At 42.4% G+C, this 25,577-nt stretch overlaps 1 protein-coding gene across 7 annotated transcripts in view; it reads right to left on the bottom strand.

Annotated features, from left to right (window-relative positions):
* SLC35F4 (solute carrier family 35 member F4) overlaps nt 1-25,577 on the bottom strand; it is a 246,917-nt gene that overhangs the window by 27,594 nt on the left and 193,746 nt on the right. For 6 of the 7 annotated variants that reach the window (XM_023627795.2, XM_070249802.1, XM_023627796.2 and 3 more), the window contains exons 2-3: nt 8,617-8,802; nt 3,826-4,123 (exon numbers count right to left, since the gene is read on the bottom strand). In XM_023627795.2, the coding sequence (XP_023483563.1) occupies nt 3,826-4,123; nt 8,617-8,802 (484 nt within the window). Of the gene's footprint in view, nt 1-3,825; nt 4,124-8,616; nt 8,803-25,577 lie in introns of those variants that run through there. The other variant, XM_070249807.1, reaches the window with a different exon arrangement.

Here is a 25,577-nt window from a genome sequence, read left to right on the forward strand (position 1 = left end):
CTACCAAACATTCAAAGAAGATTTAATACTTATCCTTCTCAAACTATTCTGGAAAATTGAGGAAGATGGAGCACTCCCTAACACATTCTATGAAGCCAACATCACCCTGATCCCCAAACCTGACAAGGACAACACAAAGAAGGAAAACTATAGGCCAATATCACTGATGAACATAGATGCAAAAATCCTCAAAAAAATTTTGCCAAACCAAATACAGAAATACATTAAAAAGATTATACACCATGATCAAGTGGGATTTACACCAGGGACACAGGGATGGTTCAACATCTGCAAGTCAATCAACGTGATACACTACATTAACAAAATGAGAAACAAAACCCACATCATCATCTCAATAGATGCAGAGAAAGCATTCAAGATCCAACATCCATTTATGATAAAAAACTCTCAATAAAACAGGTATAAAAGGAAAGTACCTCAACATAATAATGGCCATATATGACAAACCCACAGCCAACATCATACTCAATGGGCAAAAACTGAAAGCCATTCCTCTGAGAAGAGGAACAAGACAAGGGTGTCCACTCTCACCACTCTTATTCAACGTAATACTGGAGGTTTTGGCCAGAGCAATTAGGCAGGAAAAAGAAAGAAAAGGAGTCCGAATAGGCAATGAAGAAGTGAAACTCTCACTGTTTGCAGACAACATGATCTTATAGATAGAAAACTCCAAAGAATCCAGAGGAAAACTATTAGAAATAACAGCTACAGCAAAGTTGCAGGGTATAAAATCAACATACATAAATCAGCAGCTTTTCTATACACTAACAATGAACTAACAGAAAAAGAACTCAAGAACTCAATCCCATTCACAATAGCAACAAAAAGAATAAAATACCTTGGGGTAAATTTAACCAAGGAAGTGAAAGACCTATACAACAAAACTACAAGACTTTCCTGAAAGACCTTGATGACGACATAAAGAGATGGAAAGACATTCCATGCACGTGGATTGGAAGAATAAACATAGTTAAAATGTCCGTTCTACCTAAAGCAATCTACAGATTCAAAGCTATCCCAATCAGAATCCCAATGACATTCTTTACAGAAATAGAACAAAGAACCCTAAAATTCATATGGGGCAACAAAAGACCCCAAATTGCTAAAGCAATCCTAAGAAAAAAGAACAAACCTGCAGGCATCACGATCCCTGACTTCAAAGCATACTACAAAGCTACAGTAATCAAAACAGCATGGTACTGGTACAAAAACAGGTGCATAGATCAATGGAACAGAATTGAAAGCCCAGAAATAAAATCACACATCTATGGACAGCTAATCTTCGACAAAGGAGCTGAGGGCATACACTGGAGAAAAGAAAGTCTCTTCAACAAATGGTGCTGGGAAAACTGGACGCCACATGTAAAAGAATGAAAATTAACCATTCTTTTTCATTGTTCACAAAAATAAACTCAAAATGGATCAAAGACCTAAAGATTAGACCTGAAACCATAAGGCTTCTTGAAGAAAATATAGGCAGTACACTCTTTGACATCAGTATCAAAAGGATCTTTTTGGACACCATAACTCCTCAGATGAGGGAAACAATAGAAAGAATAAACAAATGGGACTTCATCAGACTAAAGAGCTTCTTCAAGGCAAGGAAAAACAGGATTGAAACAAAAGAACGACCCACTAGTTGGGAAAAAATATTTACAAGTTATATATCCAACAAAGGGTTAATCTCCATAATATATAAAGAATTCACACAGCTCAACAACAAAAAATCAAACAACCCAATCAAAAAATGGGCAGGGAACATGAACAGACATTTCTCCAAAGAAGATATACGGATGGCCAACAGACACATGAAAAGATGCTCATCATCACTAATCATCAGGGAAATGCAAATCAAAACTACACTAAGATATCACCTTACACCTGTTAGAATGGCAAAAATAACCAAAACAAAAAGTGACAAATGTTGGAGAGGTTGTGGAGAAAAAGGAACCTTCACACACTGTTAGTGGGAATGCAAACTGGTGCAGCCACTATGGAAAACAGTATGGAGATTTCTCAAAAAATTAAAAATAGCAATACCATATGGCCATCCCACTAGTGGGTATCTATCCAAAGAACTTGAAGTCAGCAATTCCAAAAGTCCCATGCACCCCTATCTTCATCGCAGCATTATTTACAATAGCCAAGACGTGGAAGCAACCTAAGTGCCCATCAACTGATGATTGGATAAAGAAGATATGGTATATATATACAATGGAATACAACTCAGCCATAAAAAAGGATAAAATCGTCCCATTCACAACAACATGGATAGACCTTGAGGGAATTATGTTAAGTGAAATAAGCCAGGCAGAGAAAGACAAACTCTGCATGACTCCACTCATATGTGGAAGTTAAACATACAGACAAAGAGAACTGATTGGTGGTTACCAGGGGAAAAGGGGGGTTGGGGGAGGGCACAAAGGGTAAAGTGGTTCACCTACAACATGACTGACAATAATGTACAAGTGAAATTTCACAAGGTTGTAAACTATCATAATCTTAATAAAAATTTTTTAAAAAGCCCTTATGCCCCAAGATCATGCCTATTTTGATGGGAAGTACAAAGTATCTTCAGTAATTACAAAAAGGCATAAGGCTTTTTTCTTTCCTCTAAACCAGAAAACATTTATTATTTTTAAATTGGTTTTTGTTTCTTTAATTATGATTGAATTTTTACGGGCGCACATGCCAAATCACCTCACAGCATGACTCTAATATTCCCGGGCGCTTCCAAACAGTGATAGAAAATGGAAGTTGGAGATACACCCTTCACAGTTCAAGTGCTTAAGAGCAATCTTATACTGCACCAATTCTAATAGTCGTTCCTTCTTTTCATTAGGTACAGGAGCGAGAAAGAAAGGTCACTTTGGCTCCTGCAAGACAAATTTACTGTCATTCTGCTGAGGAGCAATAAGCTGGTGGAGAACTGTTACTCACCCCGCCACCCTCTGAGGTCCTGACCACTGTTTTTTCTCGGTGATCAGAGTGATTGTTCTGGAAGTTGTTCCTTAGCTCTGGGTTTTTCCTTTTCAAGAAGCTGTCCATTAGCAAAGGCGCTTTGACCCAAATGCTGCTTCTGCCTTCCTTGAATCCTGTGCAGGTCTGCATGATTTCGGCCTGCTGGCTTCCTGAGCTCCCCGTGATGGGGCTGAAGAAGCACGGAGCACAGAGCGACCACTAGAACCATGGCATTACCAAATTCGCAGGTGGCAGACCAACAGACGTGGCCCCACGTGCTCCTAGCCAGCAAAGAATGGCATCTTTTAAACCATCCCAGGGTCAAACTTCCCTTTGCGTGAAACGAGGTCATTTCATCTGCTTAGGCACCTCAGTACCCAGAATACTGAGAAAATGTTTTTGTAACAATTAATCTGGGGTATTCTTTTACAATATGACTTTCAGAGACAAATAGATCTGAATTTAAATCTGGGTTCCATTATCTATAAGTGTGTGGCCTTGGATAAGTCATTTAACCTTTCTAAATCCATTTCCTCTTTTGTTAAAATGGGGATAAAAAAACACCACATTAAGAGGTAGATGTTACCACCAATGATGATTAAATAAGATAAGATACAAAAGCACCAGCACAATGCCTGGCATGTTGAAGACACTCAAATTTTCTTTTTTCTAGGGTGGAACTGATTCTATTTCTTAGCCTTCATGTGTTCATTGCTGACCTGAGATCCTCCTCTCCCCACTACTCAAGTAGACTCAGCTCACATTCCAAAGAGACGAAATTGTGGATATTTGCATGAAATTATTTTAAAACATCTCCTATTGGCCAGTTAACATGAAACTTACCTGAATTTTTTCATTGGAGATTGCTTTTCTTGAGCAGTGGCCAGATGACCAGAATAATAGACTGGGAAAAACATAATGTTCCAGTTTGTTGAAAACCAAGTCATGAAAAATGGGCAGTAGAAGTTCTTATAAGTAATTTTTACAATCTGTGTGGTTCCAACCCAAGATGATGACACTGACAAGATGATCAAGAGTCCCCAGACAGCCTTCAAAACCGCAGACGTGCAGGACCGGCAGCGAGCCTTGATTCTGTTTTCTTGGCTGCTGTTCTCAGGATGAGTCTGTGTTCCATCATCCCCTGAAATCAGGAAAGGAATACAAATGTCTGGAAATCAGGTTATAAAACAGCAATCAAAGAGGCAGACAGTAGAACCATCAGTGTTTTTCTTTTTTACCATCATTTGAAGAGACTGATAACTCTGGCTCATTTTCTCTCTGGAATCTCTACTCTATAAGGTATAGTAGGTGTCTGGACCTTCAACCAGGCCATGACTATGCTCATGAACTTGGTGGATGCTATGCCATTCTCCAGTGTACCCTACCCACTTCCTTGTAAAAGCATCACACATTTCAGCTCCAAGACTTTGGCCTTGGCAGCATGACTTGTTTTGCCTAATCAAACATGAGCAGATGTGAGGTGTCCCACCTCCCAGCTGAAGCTTTGAGAGGCATCATAAGGTCCCACCAGCTCTCTTGCTCTTCTTCTCTATCAGTGGAATGGAAAATCCCCAAAAGAGCTGTCTTTTTGGTCTACGTAGGAGAATGAGCAGAATCCAGCCAAAGCAGCCTGTATCTTCTGACATAAAAAGAGAGTGAAAAATAAGTACTTGTTATATTCCACTGAGCTGTTTTTTTTCTTTACAGCAAAGATGACTATTAAATTGAAAAGCAACATGACCCAAGAACAGAGCAAGTCCTAACTACACAAAGTCGTCTCCCACCTCAGAACAAATTACTGTCTAATGTATTTCGGAGAGCACAATGAGTTCTGCTTTGTAATTTTATATTTACTGAGAAAAATTAGCAGCATTTTTTTCACACTAAAATAGTCAAAGCTCTCTGAAAGTGACAATCACAAAGGCCTTCTCCCTGATAGAGAAAACAAGTTCAACACAATGAATTTATGTATCTATCAGGAAGTTAAATTTTAGCAGAGGTCACCCTGAGTCCCCATGCTGAGATCCCAAATGGGAGAATCCTAGGGGAAGGGAGGCAGAATTGTCTGCAAGATTATCTTGTGTCTCCAGGTACCTCCCTTAAGCACAAGATTTATCGTGGGGGTTAAGAAAGTGGTGCAGCACACAGATTGCAAGTGATCATGGATGGGTTTCTCACTTTACCTTTCCAGAACCTGCTGGCTCTCTTCTGAACGTGTTCCTACTGCTTAATGGGCCAGGTGCAACTGCCCCACTGGGGTAAAGACTTTCTCCCAGCTAAGGCTTCCTGATGTAATTATTTGGGGACAGTGGGTACCAAGGCTTGAAAGTGAATTCTTCATTGGGGAATATAAACCAAGTAAGGATGAACACAGCAATTACCCCATGACCTCCAAGTCTTATAAACAGCGCTGAATTCTCAGGGCCTAGGCCTCCAGAAGATGAAAACTGATATTCTGTTATTTGCTTATTCAACAAAATTCCATGGAGATTACCAAGAGCTAGTTAGGTGGCAGGGGTTCAAAGATGAAAGATTTGAGCTCACGGCCCAGTGGAAAGCCAGAACACACACACCTAATACAATGTGGTAAGGGCCAACTATGGCAGATACAAGGCCCTGTGGAGGCAGAGGAGAAGCACTTGTTAAGGGGTGGGGCGGGAAATGATCAGGAGAAACTTCCATGACGCAGTGACATTGAGATGAGTCTGGAAGTAGGAGTTAGCCAGCTCCCTCGATTGTGCACAGACAATATCTGCTCTTGATAACTGTTCTGCACATTCCCTCTATGACCATGTGGCCACGCATGAGTAGAAGTAAAAAGCTCAAATGAATGAGTGGGTAGAATAAGTTGGGAGGCTGGGAAGGGAACACAAACTTACCCAGTTAAGTAGGTATTATCATTCCTATTTTACAGATGCAAAAACTAAGGCTTGTGTTACAGTTGTCCAAGGTTGAACCCAGGGCCTAAAGTTTTTATTCTAAATTTCATTCTGTCTAGGTTTCAGGCTTGGGATCTCTGTTCAAGTGCTGGAAGTTTCAGGAGTGGTTTGGAGAAAAAGTTCTGTTTCCTGGCGGTAATGGCAGTCTTCCATGAGGGTTCAGAGAAAAGTGTACTCTTAGGAGAAAGGCGGCCCCTACTACACTTCGGACCACGTTATTCTCAGGGACTGTCTCATAGAGGAGAGACAACTCTACAGAGATTCTAAGGATCCCTTTAAGGGGACACCTGCCTGCATCGTCACCTTCTTTGAAGACTGCTTCTGACCCACCATCAAACCATGGGCAGTACCTTTGATGACACCAAAATCCCCTACACCCCTCCATATTAGTGACCCATTCTTCCTCTGATGACTAGACTTCATTGTTGCCAATTCTTTCATTTTACCACCCAGAGATACCATAGAACAACTGGGTCTCCAGAGGTCTTTTATTTTTCTGACCATTTTTAACATGATTTTCTATAGTCCTGCTTAGATTTACAGTTTTGTATATGTCGTTAAAACTGATTTACCAGAAGTTCCATCCATGTCTATGAACCTTGGTTGGAGTCATACAAACTGATGGTAGAGGCCACAGGAATTTGGAACCCCGGGTGTAAGTCCTAGCCCTGCCAGTCTATGGCCCTGAGGACAGGTTTGATTCCAGTCTTAGCTCCTTTCTCTGTCAAGCAGTGATAATATCCATCTCACAGGATTCGTTCTGAGGTTAAGCACCATAACATTCATGAAGCATGGTGATCCGCTTTTGAGATTATTCTCCTTTTCTCTTTTCTCTGTGGTGCCCTGGAATATCCCCAAGTGCCTCCAAATCATCACAGAAAGAGTAAATTATGCCCCATGTGATCTTTAATAGTATAGTCTTTGAAATTTGTAATCTACATATGATAGATAAGGCAAGTCTTTATTAACCAGCATATTCAATTAACTGGAACATTCTGTTCCGCAGATAACTGGGATAATAGGAATATTACTGCAACTTATTAAAGCCAATTAAAACTTCCTGAAGATTTAAGATATAATTTTCTTTACTTTTTTTTAAAACAGTTTTAGCCTCGGCGCCCATAATTGCTGAGATACCATTTTAAAATATTGTCACTTTTTTGAAAAATATCTTTTCTCATATAAAAAACCTCTTCTTGAATTAGTAATCAGTAGGCCCCTAGAAGAAGCTTTCATATCTCCTCTATACCCTTGTTTGCCCCCCATCCCTCACGGTGTCCCCTGAATTGCCATTTCTCTTCTGTTTTTAATCCATTTTTCTCAAAGTATTGGGGTTTGTTTTTTTTTTTTACTACCCATTTATTTTGGATGGAGTATTTTGTTGTTTTGCTGTTGTTATAATTGTTTTTAAGGACGCAAGAGATTTTAATATGTTGCTGGTCAAGCTGAAGGAACAAATGGAGAAGGAGAGATTGGACATGCAGGTGAAGAGATGGAGAGGCAGTGATCATGGATACAGGAAAAGAGTTAACATTGGAACGGTAGAAAACACACAAGTCAAAGGCAGTCCTGCAATGATGGTAACGGGCAAACAAAAGACCAGAGAGGACTGAGTCAGAGAGGGAAGCATCTGCTGGCACACAATTGTTTTGCTCTTTTCGGGAAGTACAAGTGCGGTCATACGATGAGAAGTGAGTATGGACTCGGGGCTTGAGAGCATTCTCTGGGGAAGGCAATAGATCTCCACTACCAAAAAGTAACAGTATTGGGCAGCAGCCCAGTGGACCCAGCTTCATTTGAAAATTATAAATTTGCTGGGAAACTCATGGATATAGTTACAAGATTTGTCTAGTAATTCCAGTAACCCAAGTAACTCAGGAGCTGATGAGTGGTCAGGTGGATATGAGGAAAAGGCTAAAGGTCTCGACTGATCAGTAAACGCTGACCAGGGAGGCAAGTGAAGGGTCCTGAAGGAGATGTAAAAGTGGAAAAACTAGAAGGACTCCCAGGGTTGGCAGTCCTGATGAGGATAAGAGCAGAGTCTGTGATTTTACTGGTACTTTTATTCTTCTCAGAATGGGCACAGTGTGTGCTCTTACTGAATCCCAGTGTTGAGGCAAAAGATGCTGGCTTTTGACATTTTTTTTTTTGAGGAAGATTAGCTCTGAGCAAACTGTTGCCAATCCTCCTCTTTTTGCTGAGGAAGACTGGCCCTGAGCTAACATCCATGCCCATCTTCCTCTACTTTATACTTGGGATGCCTACCACAGCATGGCTTTTGCCAAGCGGCGCCATGTCCGCACCCAGGATCCAAACCAGTGAACCCCGGGCCACCGTGCCAAGAAGCAGAACATGTGAACTTAACCGCTGTGCCACTGGGCCGGCCCCTTGACATCTTGAAGATGAGAAAACTAGTTACTTTACAAGCTTCCTTAGACATCACTGTTTAACCATGTGTTGAGCTCTTCAAAGACAGGTTTGGGTATTCGGTTTCTCTGCTACACTGAACAGCACTACTAGCTTGAATCTGCACATTTCCCTTCTTCCTGCTCCTCCCACTTGATAAACCTTCCCCACGCCCACTCCTAAGAGTCCACGCAGCATCTCTGCTTTCTGTGCCAGTGGCGAAATCTTTCATGGCTGGTTGGAAGGTTACCTGGACATACTACTAATTAAAAGGAGGTCACCAGCATACCTGATCTGTTCTGCCTCTCCACTCTGTGTCCACAAACTCCAGAGGATCCGCGATTCTGAAGTTCAAGAATAGGAGCAGAAGAATCTTCAGTAACAGACAGAGGGGACAGTTGTCTACTGATGCCACTGTGTGAACTGGGGCAGTTGGCTCCTGGTTTACACCGAGTAGCTGATGATCTGGAGGTACCTGAGAAGAAAGAGTTCACACCCGTGTGAGAACTGCCTGTAGGAAAAATCGGAAACAGATTGAAATGCCTTGGCAGTGAAATGTATAGTGGCAACATCACGGTCCTGATGGAACATCCATTGAGCTCATTTCTAATCTCATAAAAGGGGTTCCTAAGAAGAAAATGCTACCAGGTCTGTGTTCCTAAGATAAAGGGTCTTTTTAGATAAAGTCATTAACTAGAAATGAACATCAGAAGATGGTGTTTGGGTTCATAAATCTGTTCTGAATTAGAACTGTCAACACAGTTGAATAGTTTACCTTAAGGAAAGCCGAATTTTTTTTATGCTTGCTTCCTCCCTTTTCTTCCTAAGGCTGGCTGTTGAATTTCTGGCTGGTAAAGCTGCCAGCAACGTCACCTATCAAATCCACTATACACTTTTCCATCAGATTGATGACTAAAATCCAACTTATTTATATCTCCTCAGTCACCTCTGGCCTCCATCCAGTTATAGACCAAAAGCCAGCCTTCAGGATCCTCCACAGGCTAAGTCCCTTCCTATCCTGATTAACGTTCCGTGAACCCCCAACCCAAGGTTGGCTCCAGGGCCTGCGACCAGGGCAGTCACACACGGTGCTGTGCTCAGAAGTCCCCCTACCCGCCAGGCACACACACCTGGGGATTGATTATGCACAGTCATCATCTGGAAATTTGAAATACGTTTATCTTTCAATTTGTGTTTTGTAAGTGAGTTCTGATGGGATAATGGAGCGCACACAGGTGGCCTGGAGCCTCAGCTTGGGAATGGTCTTGCTTCCTGTTGTCTCCCCGCCTTTTGGGTTGGGTTTTCAGCTGCTCACCCCTTGTCCCTGCCTAGCAACCTTATAGGGGCCTAGGCACTGGTGTGCGGAAGGTTGGGGTCTCAGGGTGAGGCCCCCAGTGTCTGTGGGGGTCTGCACTTATCCAGCGAGTATCCCCATGTCCAAGGGAGCAGACTTTAAATAGCAAATAAAAAACGCTGTGGCATGGGGGTGGAAAGAGAGAGAAAGAAAGAAATAAGGAGGAAGAGAAGAAGGAAGAGAGAGAGAGAGAAAATAAGAAAGGAAAAAGCCATTTTTCTGCTTTTTGAATAAGGGGCCCTATATTTTCATTTGGTACTGGGACCTCAAATTAGTTCTGGCTGTGTTCTGACACCTTACTCTCGGTACTGATGGCTTTTAAGCCTTTGACTGGGCAGTTTCTCTACCTGGAACACAGGATCTACTCAAATCCTTGAACGCTAAGATCAGGTCCTGATTGGTCCGTGCAGTCTTTGCTGTTTGATCACGTGCATCTGTACTTTGTACATCTGAGCTCATTTTGACAGCAGTCATGCACCAGCTGCCTCAATACCTAACTTTCTCTCTTGTGAATGCTTTGACTGTCTCCACCTGCATAAGCTGCATGATGTCAGAGACTTTCTACACACACACACACACACACACACACACAAACTCACTTTGTCTCTCTTTTTAAATACACTTTTAATTTGGAATAATTGTACATTTATGGAAAAGTTGCAAAGATAGTTAGAGTTCTCATATACCCTTCATCCAGTTTCTGTAATGTTAACATCTTACATAACCCTGGTACATTTAAATAAACCTTGACAGTTAAGGTCAAAATTAAGAGATTAACACTGGCACATTACTATTATCCACACTCTGAATTTCATTTGGATTTGACTACTTTTATCATGAATGCCCTATTTCCGTTCCAGGATCCCATCCAGGACACCACAACACATTTAGTCATTATGTCTCCTTAGCCGTCTAGCGTCTGTGACAGGTTTTCAGTCTTTCCTGGTTTTTCACGACGCTGACAGTTTTGAGAAGTGCTGTTGAACTATTTTGTAGACTGTCCCTCAATTGGGGTTTTTCAGATGGTGTGTCTCCTGGTTATATTTGGATTATGCATTTTGGGGAAGAGTATCATAAAGGTGAAGTGTCCGTATCACAATCTGCTACCAATATGATTTATCAGTGACGATGTGAACCCTGGTCACAGGGCCTAGGGAGTGCTTGCCGGGATGCTCCACTGTCTTTTCCCCCTTTCCACTCTGTTCTTTGGAAGCAAGTCACTAAGTCCAGCCCACAGTCTGGGGAGAGGGATGGGGAAGTTCAGCTTTCTCTTCTGGTGGGGGAAGGTCTACTTATATTATTTGGAATTCTTCTGAGAAGATTTGTCTTTCCTTTCCTTTATCCACTCAATCATTTATTTATATCAGTATGGACCCATGTATATTTATTTCATACTTTGGCTTATGATCAAAACTGGATTGTTTATTCTTTTGCTCAAATTACTCCAGCTTTGGCTGTTGGGAGTCCTTTCAGATTGGCTTCTGAATTCCTTTGACATGTCCCCATTCTTTTGTTTTTTGAACTCTTCCTTACTTTCTGGCACTACAAAATGCTCCAGGCTTATCTTTCATTTTCCCTGCCCCAATCCTAGAATCAGTCATTTCTCCAAGGATTCCTATTTCCTTTTATTGGAGAATGGTGTTTAGAAACCAACATCTGGCTGTGAGTGTGCTCATTGTTATTGGGGTTCCCCTGAATCTAGGTCATCTCAGTTGTCAGAGCTGGGAAATGTGTATGTGTATGTCAATCCTTGTGTATACCTATGTCCATAATTATTCTGTATCTGTCTTCTTACTCTTCTTTAAAATAATCTCTAAGTACCAGATAAAATGTTCTATGTGACCTCAGACAATATCTGTTGACTTGGATGAAGATCAGTTGGGATGATTAGATGTAGAATACCAGAATAAACTTGGACACTGCTGGGCATCAGCTCCAAGATAGCTGTATTGCTCTGACCACTTTCTGGGGTGTTTGTGTTTGTTCTTCCTTGTAAGTTGTGAGTTTCCTTATTCTCACTGATATGAGGTAGAGAACAGAGGCTATCATTCCTTCTGGGACATGGAGGCTATGTCTTGGTGTGGTGCTTCCGAGATGGTAGAGAGGAGGTAGAAACTGTCCAATGAAGAGCCACCTCTTGAAATAGCAGTGGCATCTTGGCTTTAATTTGGCTTCGAATACATCATGTTTTGTACAATGTGAGTAATCACTTAACCACTCAAATCAGAACCTCAAAAAGCAGTGGTGCCCCCAAAAAGAAAGCTGCAGTTCCTGAACCATCATCTCTAACGAGAACAAAGTAGAATAGCAGTGTAACTGAGAAGCAAGTGTCAGTTCCACAACTCAGCCTCTTCATCTAGGACGAAAGTGCATCTTGGTTTTTTTTCTTTCTTTTTTTTTCCCCTCAATCTTGGGAAAAATAAGTAGAGGTATATAAAAGTGTAGTTAGCTGTACCATCTATTATTAAGTGTCTCATGTTGACCAATTAAAATTTATTATTTAATCTTGGATAAAAAATATAAAGTGCACAGCTACTAAAAAAATCAACAGAAGCACTACATACCGATTACTATGCTTAAATTAATGCTATGTTAATATTGTTATTATAAAAGCGTCAAAAATACATAAGATTATTTTATGTATTCAAAATGCTTCCTGTAACTTTCATAAGTATGTTTCTATTTGAATATTTCAAATTCAATAACAGGACGCTTTCTAAAATTCAGTGAACTCTCATTTATTCATGCTCTTCAAGAGGGGCTGACACTCAAATACTCTGAGAGTTATTTTAAATTTGTCTTTCAAGTATCTTTTATATTTTTACATGGTGTGCCTTCTCATGTTTTCTTAGGTTAATATTAGATTTCATTTTGTGATCATTTGGTAATTGTAGGTGGAAAGGAGGAAGTCTGAAATAGGTTGGGTAGTACGTTGAGATATAACATTGGCCATAGTTACCTAAAATGTTGGTAAATTGTGTGTCACTAGCAAGCATTGGATTTGTAAGCCAAACTAATGATTTTTCTTGCTTCCTCATTTTTGCTGGGGTATTATGTCCTGCCTCCTGTACCTCCTGTACCTTATGCAATTTAGTTTAACACCCATTGCCTGCTGCCACCTGCCTCCCACTGGCTGATCTGTGGAAGAGACCCAAGAGTAGTTCAGTGACTGGAGACATTTTAATCATTGTCCTGAAAAGGCAAACTTTAAACTTCAGAGCCAGGCCCAGAGGCGTGTTCAGGGCTTGGCCATGAAACAGCCATCTCCAAGCCTGGAAATAAAGACAGCGTCCCATCCTATATGGTCTTATGCCACTCAATAAATAAAAAGCCAGCCCCGACAAAAAAATAAATATTCAGAGTGTTGCCTGGGATGCAGTCAAGGATCATAAATAAATCATATCTATTTTCTATTATATATGCCACAGCGAGTGCCTGGGCATTGCAAATTCAGTTAGTGAACAGTGTTCAGACTTTAATAGGTATTGAGAGTAAACTGTATTAGGTGTGATGGGTTGGAAGTCTCTCATTAGTCACATCAGATGGTCCCCCCTCTCTTTTGTAAAGACGTCTCACCTGAACCATAGCAGTAGGACCATCTTGTGCCCTTTTTCATATTTGTCCAGGCACACGAATACAATTTCTTCATCTGCACTGGTTAGGCTCTGCAAGCTCCCCAGATCAATTTAACTCAACAAGTAGACATTGAGCCCCTATTCCAGGGCAGGTCTTGAGTCAGGAGCAGGAGTTAGACAAATGAAGAATACACAGTCCGTGCCTGCACGGAGCTCTCAACATAGTAATAGCATGAGACGTGTAGCCAATTAACCATAATTGAATGTGAACTGGAGAGCAAGAAGAAAGGGAGGGAGTGATCCATTCAGCCTGGAGCAGGGAAGGCTCTATGGGAGGTTACAGCAAAGTTGGCTTTGAAGGATGAGCGGGACTTTGCCAGGTAGAGTTTTAGGCTGAGGAACAGGCAATAGAGTCAGAAGAAACCATGGGAGCAAATACTCAGAGGTGCAGAGTACACACTGTGAGGCTTAGAAAGATGATCAGCTGTAAGAGTTGGATTCTGAGTACAAAAGAGCATTGAAAATCCCGTTCTTTTACCTTTGCCTGTTACTTGAAAAGGAACTTTGGTCAATCAGAGATCCAGACAGAAGGAAGTGGTGAAGAACTCAGACTGTTTAAATCTGGGGAGACCGGGTAGGAATCTGGGCCCAGGCATGTAGATAGCTTTATGATACTGAGCCAGAAAATGGCCACGTAATCTCTCTCAGCTTGAGTTTTCTCTCCTGTTATACCCACCTCTGAGGAGTGTTGTGCAGATTAAATGGCCCGAAGAAGGTACCCAGTAAATGCAGACTATTATAACTAATAATGAGCAGGTAAACAAAAATGACCATTAGTGATACTTTATCAGTTAGACTGTTTGACTTCATATAATAGAAATCCACACTGAATTAGTTTAAGCAAAAATGGGGAGTTTTTAACAAACAAGGGACAGGACAGCCAGGAATGTCCCTAAACCTCAGCAATAACTGGACCCCTGGGTGTGGTGGAGTCGAACAGTCTCCCCATCTCTCTCTTCTGGGTGCTAGCTTCATTTCTCCTCGCTTGGCTGCCGCTTGCCTTTCTCTGCAGAAAATTCGGTTGTTCAGAGTTCCCAAGTGTCCGATCTCACAGCTGTAGATTCCTGGGAGAAATCGAGTTGCCCAGAGTCAAAGATCTTGAGGATGGAATTTGCGTCTTATACCAACTCCTGGTCCAATTTCTGCGACTAGAAAACATTGCAACAGGCTGCAGCTCCCAGGAAAGGGTGGACGGAGCTGGGCACAGAGTCCCTTGGGTGTCCACTTAAAACTTCAGAGGAAAAAGGGCAAAGAAGAGCTACAGCTGCTGAGGAAGTGATGGCCTTAACAGATGGAGTGTAGACTGTGGGGTTCTCAGATAACAACCTGAGAAACCAGGTCGAGAAAGATTAACTAGAAAAAGATCTTTGGAAAGTAGATGGGGAGAAGCAAAGTGTCAGGTAAGTTTCCGTGTGAGTGAGTAATAGATAGACCAGACTCTCACATATCAGACAAGGGCCCTGCCATTGACTCTTATCTCCTGTGAGCACAGAAGGCCAATGAAACATTTGGTTCTACCCAGCACTATGTTGAAAACTGAGCTAGAGATCTTTTCCCGACTTGCCCCAAACTATGGTGCATGCTTACCTGAGACACCACGTGTAGCTCTGGTGCCTAAACCTACAAGCAGAGATCGTGGAAATCCAAAGGGCAACTACACAATCCAGGGGATGGATTGTTGGGGTGGGGAGGCAGGTCCGTGGGAGTTGCTGTATGACAAGAGGCAGCAGAGTATTCTGGAAAGACTTCCCTGAAAGGCAGGACACCAATCGGCTGTGTCATCTCTGGTAAATCACTTGACCTCTCTTTGACTACATTCTTTCTGCTCTGAAATTTAAGGATCGGACAAAATGATTTCCTGAATTCCTACAGTTTTCTCTTCTTTGATTTAAAGATGTTTCAAACAAGCACCTGCAAATTATGTTCAACTATAAAACAAACTTCATCTGTTTTCAACTAATTTTTTATAGCCATTTATAGTAGTCAAGGTTCCAGAAGGAAGAGATAGCAAACTCAAATTAGGATAATTAATAAAACGATGGTCAAGGTATAGAGCTATAGGGCAGTGGCTCTCTAAGCGCCTGGCCCCATCATCACCTAGGAGCTTGTTACAAATGCAAATTCTCAGCAACCACCTCAGATCTATTGAATCAGAAACTCTGCAGTGGAGGTAACTTGTGGTTTAAGGAGCCTTTCAGGTGGTCCCAATGCAAGTGAACATGCGAGAACTGCTGTGCATGAGAAACCGCAGGGGCTAGGGCAGTATCCAAGTATACAACAGCTCTCACTACTCTTGAAGGGAGAAGGGAAGGAGTGATTAGAAAAATCTGGAAGGAGAAGGTTGCCTGATTTGAGCTATGACTTTTCATTAAGGTAGGCTTCCAGCAGGGTGATTCTGAAAATACTCCCTTCCTTTGATGTCCTGTGGGGACTCCCCATTGACGATTCTTCCAACTAATCTCTTGCAAATCATATTTTAAGCATAAACCCACCTCTGACTATTTTAAACTAACTTTTTATGTGTGTTTCTTTTAAATAACCACGTTCTTTCCTGTGAACATGTTATAATCACTGAAGAAGCATCAAAGATAGACATATAATTCTGAATTTTGGCTTGGAATTGGTTGGAAGCCATTATTAGCACTTTGACATTTTTTCTTATAAAAAGAGATAAGATATCAATAATCAACAAAAGATTATGTGAAAAGCTGGATTTAAGCTTATTTTTAAACTCATATTTCATTGAATTACAATGGCAGCAAATATTCCCTGTAGTAAGGGAATATTTATTGTCGTCAGTATTGGTTGAGTTTTCATAGAAGTCCACAAGGGATTTGCCAAAAAGTTACTCTCTTCTTAGGTAAACATTTAGCCCTAGAATTATTGAAAGAGGTCAGCCTGTTGCATGGTTAATGCACAAGCAATATGCGAACTTTCCATTTCAGTCTGTACCCCTTTATTCTCTAAAGAGTGAAACCCCCAGCATAGTACCGTTTTATTTACCAAGTATTATCCACTCTCTGTAGCTCTGAACACTATGATTTCACAGAGAAACATCTTTTAAAATGACCTGGCTGTTGGTTATATTATTATCCATATTTTTGGTATGACTTACATGTTTCATATTAAAAAAATTTTTTTAAGACTTGCTAATTATCTTATTGCAAATGATAATCAAATGCCCATTACCTAAAAGCTAGATTTTCAAGATGCAAATCAGAAATATTTGAGTATTTATACATGCATATTAAAGTGACTTGTTAAAAAACCTTTTAAAAGCTAATTCATTTTTATTTACTTAAAATCTGTACTTGGAAGAAAGGACTAGTAATTGCTATACTTCTGCTGTACACATCTTGTCCCTAAAACAGTATTAATTCATTCTATCTGGAATATGACTTAATTTCTCTATTTATAACTGACTTTGAAACTAAAAAGTATATCACTGCTCTCTATATTTACAATGTAAAAATAACATCTCACATGTATTTAATACCTACCACGTGCCAGGAGCTTTACATATATGATCTTCAGACATCGCAACAATACCATGGGGTGGATTTTACTATCCCCATTTTACAGGCAAGGAAAGTGAGTCTCCAATAGCCCAAGTTTAAAAGCCAGGCACGCCCAGTTCCAAAGCCCCTGTTCTTTCCAGTGTTCTTCGCTGCCCTCCCATTTCAGCTAACCAGTGCGGTGGAGCTCTGTTTGTATTCAAGAAGCTAACAGTCTTGTTGGGAAGATAAGAGGATATTCATTCACAAGAATACCTAAGAACATGAAGGGGAAGCAGGTCAGCAGTACAGAAAATAAGGACAATTATTGTTCAGACAGTGATGAGATTCCTTTCAGCCTGGACCATTAGAAAATGCTTAGTACAGCACGATGGATTCCAGCAGATCCCAGAGCAAGGCAGGGTTTGGATAGGAAGAGAGCCTGGAGCAGCTTCCAACAACGGCCAATGGGGATCTAGCCCTTTTAGGTATTGAGAGCAGAGGAGGCTTTGTGAAGAGGGACGATGGTGTGGAAGCGGGAACTCGTGAAGGCAAAACTGGCAGGAGAGGGCAGGATGCACAGAACCCAGAGAACCTGGAAGGAGGGCTCCTACTCAGGAGTTGTTCAAACAAAAACGTGTTTGTTTAGAAACGTGTCTTGCAGTAGGACCCTTTTTCTCCCGCTAAGATCCAGGAATTCACATGGTAAGAGTATAAAGAACATCAATAATGATAGTATCTCATGCATGTAAACTGGTCATAGTTGTTCTTTCGGGTCGTGAACTCACCCCTGTGCAAGGCAAACACAGCACCCCTTACCCTGGGCCTGTGTATGCCAGAGGAGCTCCATTCTTGCTTAGGCAACCCTTATATTTGTCAGGCACATGTTCTAGATTTATATTCTAAGGAAGAGGTTGGGGTCAAGATGCATTTCTTCTGGCTGCCTTCCCCTAAATCAAATATCGACCTCAACACCTGCTTGTTTAGATCACTTCTGGGCCTGTCTCCCTCCAGCACCAAGCCTTTATTTCCTCAGTGCTGCCGGAGGACGGCCCCCTTCCCGCAGCTCGGGCCCTAGTCACAGGCATGTTTTGTTAGGTCTGAAGTTGTTTTCCTAATTCCAGCTGCCTCTTATCTTGCCCATCCGCAGTCTCTGACTATCCAGCCTTGTTACTCCTTACACCTCTTGTCATCTGTAGAATGAGATTATGGGTTAACCTTGATTTTGGCTGAACATTCATAGAAATCTGAAATGGATTTTTGAGTATTCCTAAGGTACCTAAGAAAGAATTTTGAACCTATTTGGCTGATCCTAGATATGAATCAGCAGAAGTACCACAAAATTGCCTTTAAAACTTTTTTGGTCTTAAATAATTTCCCAGATAATATGAAGCGTTTTTCATTGCAAAAGAACAAATAATTTTTAAAATCTCCAAGCTCAGTTAACAACTCCCTGAGTGTTTTTAATGTGCACACCTTGGCCCTCTGTCCTATTTTTAACTGCCCAGCACCCCGTTCCCTTCCCATTCAGGGGGAGCTCCCCCTATTACATTTTGTGGGAAAGTGCCCCATGGCCCACAGTGGAAGCTGCGGGAAACCAAATAACTCTCCCTGCCCCTGGCAGCAGGCGCAGGCGAGCCGGAGCCTCTGTGGCCGCGGATCAGACCCGCCTCTCCGAAAGGTGGGACCTCCGGGAAGCCAGAAAGGCGGAAGTGCCTCGAGCGGAGGCAGCAGGCTTTGGATCAGGTGTCGGGCGGTGATGGTGACACACACGTCCTGGCAGATTGTCCTGGCTCTGAAGGCCTCTCGTTCCTGCACATTTCCCAAGGTCCTGCCAGTCTCTTCTCCCAAGTCCACCTCGTACATCTCCCTTTTGCTAACCAATTGGTCATAACGGAGTTCTGAGGCTTCCAGTCGAGAGCCCTGTCTGATCCCGACTCTCCAGGGCCTTCCCATGTGCCCACCCCCAGCTCCCTCCTCACCTGTCCTTTCCCCTTTCTCTCCATGCCTTCATTCACTACTTCTGTTTGTATTGCAGTTATCTCTATGGGTGACAATCTCTGTCCTCAGAGAAGGGCCCACTGAAAGCACTTAGGGAGATTTTCTGGAATTCTTGCCAGCCTCCCTGTAAGAACCCAAGGCAGACATTCTCAAGGAGGTATAGCTGACCGTGACCTTTGCTGAACAGCTGGGGACAAGTTTTCCCCCCCGAAGAGAGCTGGCTGATTCCCAGGGGAAGCTGGAAAGGGAGCATCTCTAAGATGCACCAACCTCACTTCTCCCTCATGTCACTCCTGTCCCTCTGACACCAACAGCAAATGGAATGTCACTGGCCACATGGTGAAAAGGCCTGTCCTGATGGTTCTGAAATACTCTCTTTAACCCAGGAAAACCCAAAGAAATTTAGGATCCACTTTAGAACATTCCCAAAGAGATCAGCTCAATAAATTGAAGCAAAATAGTTAAGAAAATGCTGTGCTGTACGAAGAAAATACAACTAAAAGCGCCCTCCTGGTCTGGTGTAAATTTATAGCTCAGCTCCTCCTACAGCAGAAAATGCAGTTCTGGAAATTATATGCCTGGATACACACCCCCTTCTCCTGGTTGGTAAGATGCTGGCATTAAGACTATACAACTATTTTGCTTTTTATCATACCATATATATTATTCCTAAAACACAAATAATGTAATGGTATTTTCAAATCATATTTCAGGTGCAGTGAGAATGTTTATGCTTGAAATAATAACTTCTTGTTAAAAGAAGTAACTGGTTCTAACTTACTTTCTAATTCTGGATTTTCACAACTTGAGCTTGCTTCTTTGAATTGTCCCATTTGCTTCTGTTTAAGCCTTCATGTTGACTTTCTTCCAGGTGAGCCTTTGTCTCTTCTGCCCCCAAAGTCCTCATTTCCTTCTGGTTTGAACTAAGGTATCTACCCACAGACAGGCGCATATAAAGCGGACTAAGATCCCTAGGTACTTTGCAGCATCACTACCACCCTCTTGCAACATCACTATTGCCCTGAAAATCTTCATAAATATTCTCTACTGACTGTCAAAACCCTCTGCTTACAAATTCCCTCCTGGTAGGCGCTTCTGGAATACATTCCCTTCCAAATGGCCTTGGTGAGTTTCTTGATTGATGGATTTGACAAAGCATTAATAAGGCAGGCTTATAATTAATCAGAGTCCAAAAACCAATTCTTTTGGAACCAAAAGACCTGTGGCTATTGACCTAATTCTGTGATAACCCATTAATTAACAAGTTATTGATGTCTTCTATGTACCTAGCCCTCTGCTAAGTACAAGGAAGACAAGAAGGATGATGCCTGCCCTCATTTTCTTATGGTCCAGGAGGGAAACAGCCAATTACACAGTCATTTCTATGAAGAGCGCTGAGGGCTGAGTGGGTGGACAAGCCAGCCTTTAATCCGGGAGCCAGCCGACTGCTCAGCCTCTTGCCACTGCCAATGGTCCACAGTATCTTCCCATTTGGGAACTGGGCTTTTAAACCATAAGCCTATGGATCAGTTCACAAAATATTTATGCCTTGTTCATGAGCAGAAAGAAATAAACAGGCAGACAAGCACGCCAGGGTACAGCTAATGCTGTTAGCACACACATTTGCCACTTGGGGAAGAGGGCAAGGCAGGAACTGACAGAGGCAGCTGCTTAAGCAGCTCTGCTGTGATTTAAGCCCCAATCTAAATACAACTATTTCCGAGTTTCTGTCTCTGGCAATATGGAGAAGCCTAAACAACTAGCATCAAGTTGTTTTCATAATTGTTATGGTGTCCACACCTACCAGTTGGGTAGGCTGGCACAATCCTTGAACCTAAACCCACCATGGGGAGACCCAGCCCCATACCTCACTTACCTAGATCTACTCGTCCTTCAATGTCCAGTTCAAGGCCTAACACCAACTGGGCCCAATGTCTATTTCCAACGGCACTCACTGCCACTGAATGGTTTTAAGCAGAACAATGACGGGATTTTGGTTTTTAGAAGTTTGCTCTGCAATGTGGAAAATGAATTGAGAGGGAGTAAAATCAGAGCAGAAGGACTTAAGAGACCACTGGAGTGGTCTGAGCGAGAGATAATAGTGGCCTTGAAGAGGTGGTAGCAGTAAGGTCAAAGAGAGGTAGATTTGAGAAGTATTGCAGAGATCAAATTGGCATAACTTGGGAAATTATTAGATGTGGTTGTAGAAATGAGAGTGAAGGAGGAGTCAAGATTAACTATCAGTTTCTGTACAGGACAACTGAACTGATAAAGCACCGTTCACTGAGCGAGAAGAAGGACCTAGTTAGCCAGGAGGGTGATGAATACAGTCTTAGACATGTTGAGTTTAAGGTATATGAGAGTCACCCAAGAGGAGATGGACTGTGGGCAGTTGGGCACATAGATCTGGAGTTCAGAGGACAGATTTAGGCTGGAGACACAGATTTGAGAGTCACCTGTATATGGACAAGTCGTTGAAGCGATGGGAGAGGTTCTGTGTTGAACTGTATCCTCCACAATTCACATCTTGAAGCCCTGTACCCATATCTCAGATTGTGACCTTATCTGGAGACAGGATCTTTACAGAGGTAATCAAATTAAAATGAGGTCAGTTAGCTGGGCCCTAATCTCATATGACTGGTGTCTTTGTAAAAACGGGACATTTGTACACAGACACACGTGCAGGGAGAACACCATTTGAAGATGAAGGCCGATGCTGGGGTGATGCTTCTCTTCTACAAGCCAAAGAATGCCGAAGATTGTCAACAGATCACCAGGAGCTGGGCGAGAGGCACGGAACAGATTCCTTCTCACAGGCCTCGGAAGGAAGTGAGCCTGAGACCACCTGATCTCAGACTTGAAGCCTCCAGAGCTGTGAGATGATACAGTTCTGTTATGTAAGGCACCAAGTTTGTGGTACTTGTTATGGCAGCCCTAGGAAACTAAGACAGGAGGAGATGAGCTCAACCAGAGGGAGAATGCTGACTAAGGAAAGCAGATAACCAGGGCTGAGATTAAAGAAAACCAGTAACTAAAGGGATATGAACCTGTAAAAAGGCAGCCAAAAAGGTGGGGGAAAAACCAGGAGCATATAACAATATGGCAGCTGAAGGAAGAGAGTGGGAGAAGTCCCATGGTACAAAGTAAGGCATTAGTGACATGACAGTCATTGTTGATGATGGAGAGAGTACTGTTTGGAGCAGTGGGGGCAAAAGGATTGGCGTTTACTGAGGAAGGTGTGGGAGGTGAGAAAGCTCATGCAGGAAGTGTCGACAGAATGCAAATACAAAGAGAAAGGAAGTATTTTCTGTACAGAGATTTTGAAAATGCAGAAATCGTATTATTTTAGGGAGCAGACAAACCATCCCAAATCTGTTATGTGGGAGGTGAGGATGGACACGTGTGGATGGATGGATGGAAGAAAAGACGGCAAAGCCAGGTAATTCAGGGTAGTTCTGTTTAGAAGAAAGATAATCCTTTATTCACAGTGCAAAAGATTCATAAAAATCATGGATGGGTTTGTAAGGTAATGGGAGAAGATGTGAAACTTTCTTTAAGCTCCCTGAATTCTTCCTACCCAGAATGCAGGGGAACTGATTTAGCATGTTAATCACTTCCCTGACTCCCATGGTTATTGCACATGTTCAATCAAAATCTCACCATAAAGGTTATTTCTTGGCCAAAGATGAGGGATCAACATTAAAGTATTTGTTCTGTTCCTTTGGTAAGCAAACGAGAGTAAATTATCCCCCGGGAGCACTGTACTCACCCATGTGAGGCAAATTACACGAGCCATGCAAGCGTTAGAACGCTTACTGCGCTGGTGCTGACAGCTGAGCATAATATGTTTAAAAATTCTCTGGTGGAGGCAGCACTTGCAGTTTGTTAGGCATGCTCTCCTCTCGCAACCCTAAATGTATCTAATTGAGTGGAAGCTGCTTCCCCTGATGTTCACCCTGTCTGGAAGATGACTTAAATTTACTATACAGGCCCTGGAATAAGACCAAGGGTCCTGCTGGCATCACCTGATAAACATTCCATGAATCCATCTCCTCTTGCCATCCTTACCCCTCCAGTTTTCCACATTAGGCCCGTGTTCTTGCATAACTGACTGCCACGTGCTCCTCAGCCCCAGGATTGCACAGAGTTGCTGCTACGTGAGGATGGAAGTTATCTGATATCAGAGAGAAAACTATGGTTTAACCCACAAACTTGTAGCTCCGAGACTAATTTTCTTGGCCACTATTTGTTTGGCTAGAAGAGATCTGGCAACCCGTAGTCATTCATCCATCAACATTTCCTGAGGGGGTCTCCTGGGTGCCAGACATTGAACCAGGCTCCGTGGGCTACAAAGAGGGTGAAGACCAAGTCTCTCTGCCTTGGCTCACAGTATACTGGGGCAAAGAGGCTGGAAAACAGGTCAATTATAACCCACCACGGAAAGCGCTAATAAACTGACAAATCCTGGGCTTGACGGAAAGGAGAATCTGCAGGAACCTGGGCCTGGAGGGTACGAGAAACTGTAAGCCCCAGAAGCAGGAACAGCACTTCCAGGGTGATCGCTTCTTGGGAAACTGGTCAAAACCGGCTGGAAAATAGCCTGATGACTACTTGTGGTCTCTGGGTCGCCTGTACCATCTGGGCTCAACAACAGTGAAGCTAAGCCGTAACGAAGTGCTATTTAGGCTGTGAGACCAATTGTGGTTTTCAGCTTTAAAACCCCTGTAGCCAGCTCCTTTGCCCAAAACCCCATCCCACAGAACCTAACCCTCAGTTTCTCTTAGCTCAGTCTTCACTTTGTCTCAGAAACTTTATTTTTCTTTACTAATATCTGAACAAAAGGTTGCAGGAGTATGGAAGACTGTGGTTTATATGTTTCTGTCTCCAACATCGATGCCTAACACTGGAAAGCTGGGGTGGAGGATCCTTCCATAGAGAAGAAGAGGGTAGTGAGTCTGGGTATGAGCTCACTCATGCATCCAACGGATATTTACTGACTACCTCCTATGCGCCAGGTACCATGCTAGTTGGCAAGCAGGGCTTAACTGATAAAACAGACATGGTCTCAGTCCTTGTGAAGCTTAGAGTAAGTGAACAAACACATAAACCTGTGAATACAGCATCAAATAATTACAAATTCTACATATTATGAAGAAAGCAAGAAGCAGTAGTGATAGAGAATAACAGAGTCGTGTCTAAGTAGACTGTCAAGGGAAGTCTCTCCAAGGAGATTACAGGTAAACTTAGACCTTAGGATGAGGAGAAGAGAGACATGCAAAAACAGAGGGAAGAGTGCTTCAGGAAGCAGGAACAGCATATGCAAAGACCTTGAGGTGGGAAAGAAGTTGGTCTGTTCTAGGAACTAAATGCTGGTCAGTGTAGATGGAATATAGTAGACAAAGGAGAGAAGAGCATAAGATCAGGTGAAAAAGGAGACAGAAGCCAGGTCACTTTGAGGTGGGATATCCAACACAAATATCTACTAGGCACCTGGAGAACTCTGACAAGAATTTGGGTGAAGAAGACAGGATTGGTCACACAAAGTTGGAATCATTAGCATAAAAGAGATAATGAAAGGACAAGAAATTAACTATCTAAAGCTATGAACATAGAGTAGATGCCCAGAGGGTCCAGAATAAGCCCCCTGTGGAACAGTCCTGGGGACACGTGCCACCAGGTGATGGAGAAAGCAAGACCAGCAAACCGAAGACAGAAGGAGGAATCAGAGACAAAAGCAGAGTCAAAGAGATGAGAATCCGAGAGAAGAGAGTTTCAAAAGGAGATACAAGTTAGTAATTTCAAATACTACCAAGAGGTCAGGGAGACTGAAGGTGGAAGAAATACCCATTGACTATGGCAATAAAGATGTCACAGGGGACTTGTGTCCTCAGTAGAGGAAGTGAAGGAAGGGGAAGCAATAGGAACGGAAGCAGAGGTTTGAGAAATTGGAAGGTACACAGCATCAGGGTCAAGTGAAGCTGGACTCAAGATAAGAGAAAGTTCCAGCTGTGATGAAGTAACTTGTACAGGACTTGTCCTCCCTCTGACTGCAAACAAAACAAAACTGGACAAACCATATGAGGCAACTGTTTTCAATCATTGGCCAACAGGTGGCGCAAGAGTGCAATCTCTAAGAAAGGCCCAAGGTCTGCCCATGATCTCTAGCTTCTGTTGGGGGACCATTTCCTCCCTGTGGTGCAGAATGCTGAATCTGAGCAGAGCCCTGAGGTACCACTGAGTAGAGGAAGTAGAGATCAAAGTTTGGGGCATCTGAAGTAGCTGGAATTCATGGGGCAGTCGGAGAGGAGGGAGCTGTGACTTCTGAGGCTGTTACAGGAGGTCACAAGCTTGCCTTTTTCTCTAGCCATGCCATTGACCACTTCTCTCCATCCAGACCCCAGGCCCACATTCTATGAACTTATATTTAAGCTTTAACACTAAGTTCAAGTGTTGCCCTCCCTCAAGGGCGTTCCTTGACCACTTGCCCTCCTCTGCGCATGCTCCACTTACCTAATTTCACTATATGGTATTTAATTTCTGGTTTACTTATTTTTCTCCGTGGCTGTCAGTTTCTCAATAGCATCAGCTCTGTCTTGGCTATTTCTGTATCCCCAGTCCTGGCATTTACTAGCTTTTCATGAGCATTTGTTGAGTTGCCTGGCCCTTGAGGAGAAACTAAGTGTAGCACCTAATTATGCTCTACTATGTTCAATAACTTTAATGTGTATATGTATAGCATCCTTGCACATACTCAAGAAACATTTGT

This window comes from Equus caballus, chromosome 24, assembly GCF_041296265.1.
Source record: "Equus caballus isolate H_3958 breed thoroughbred chromosome 24, TB-T2T, whole genome shotgun sequence".
NCBI lineage: Eukaryota > Metazoa > Chordata > Mammalia > Perissodactyla > Equidae > Equus > Equus caballus.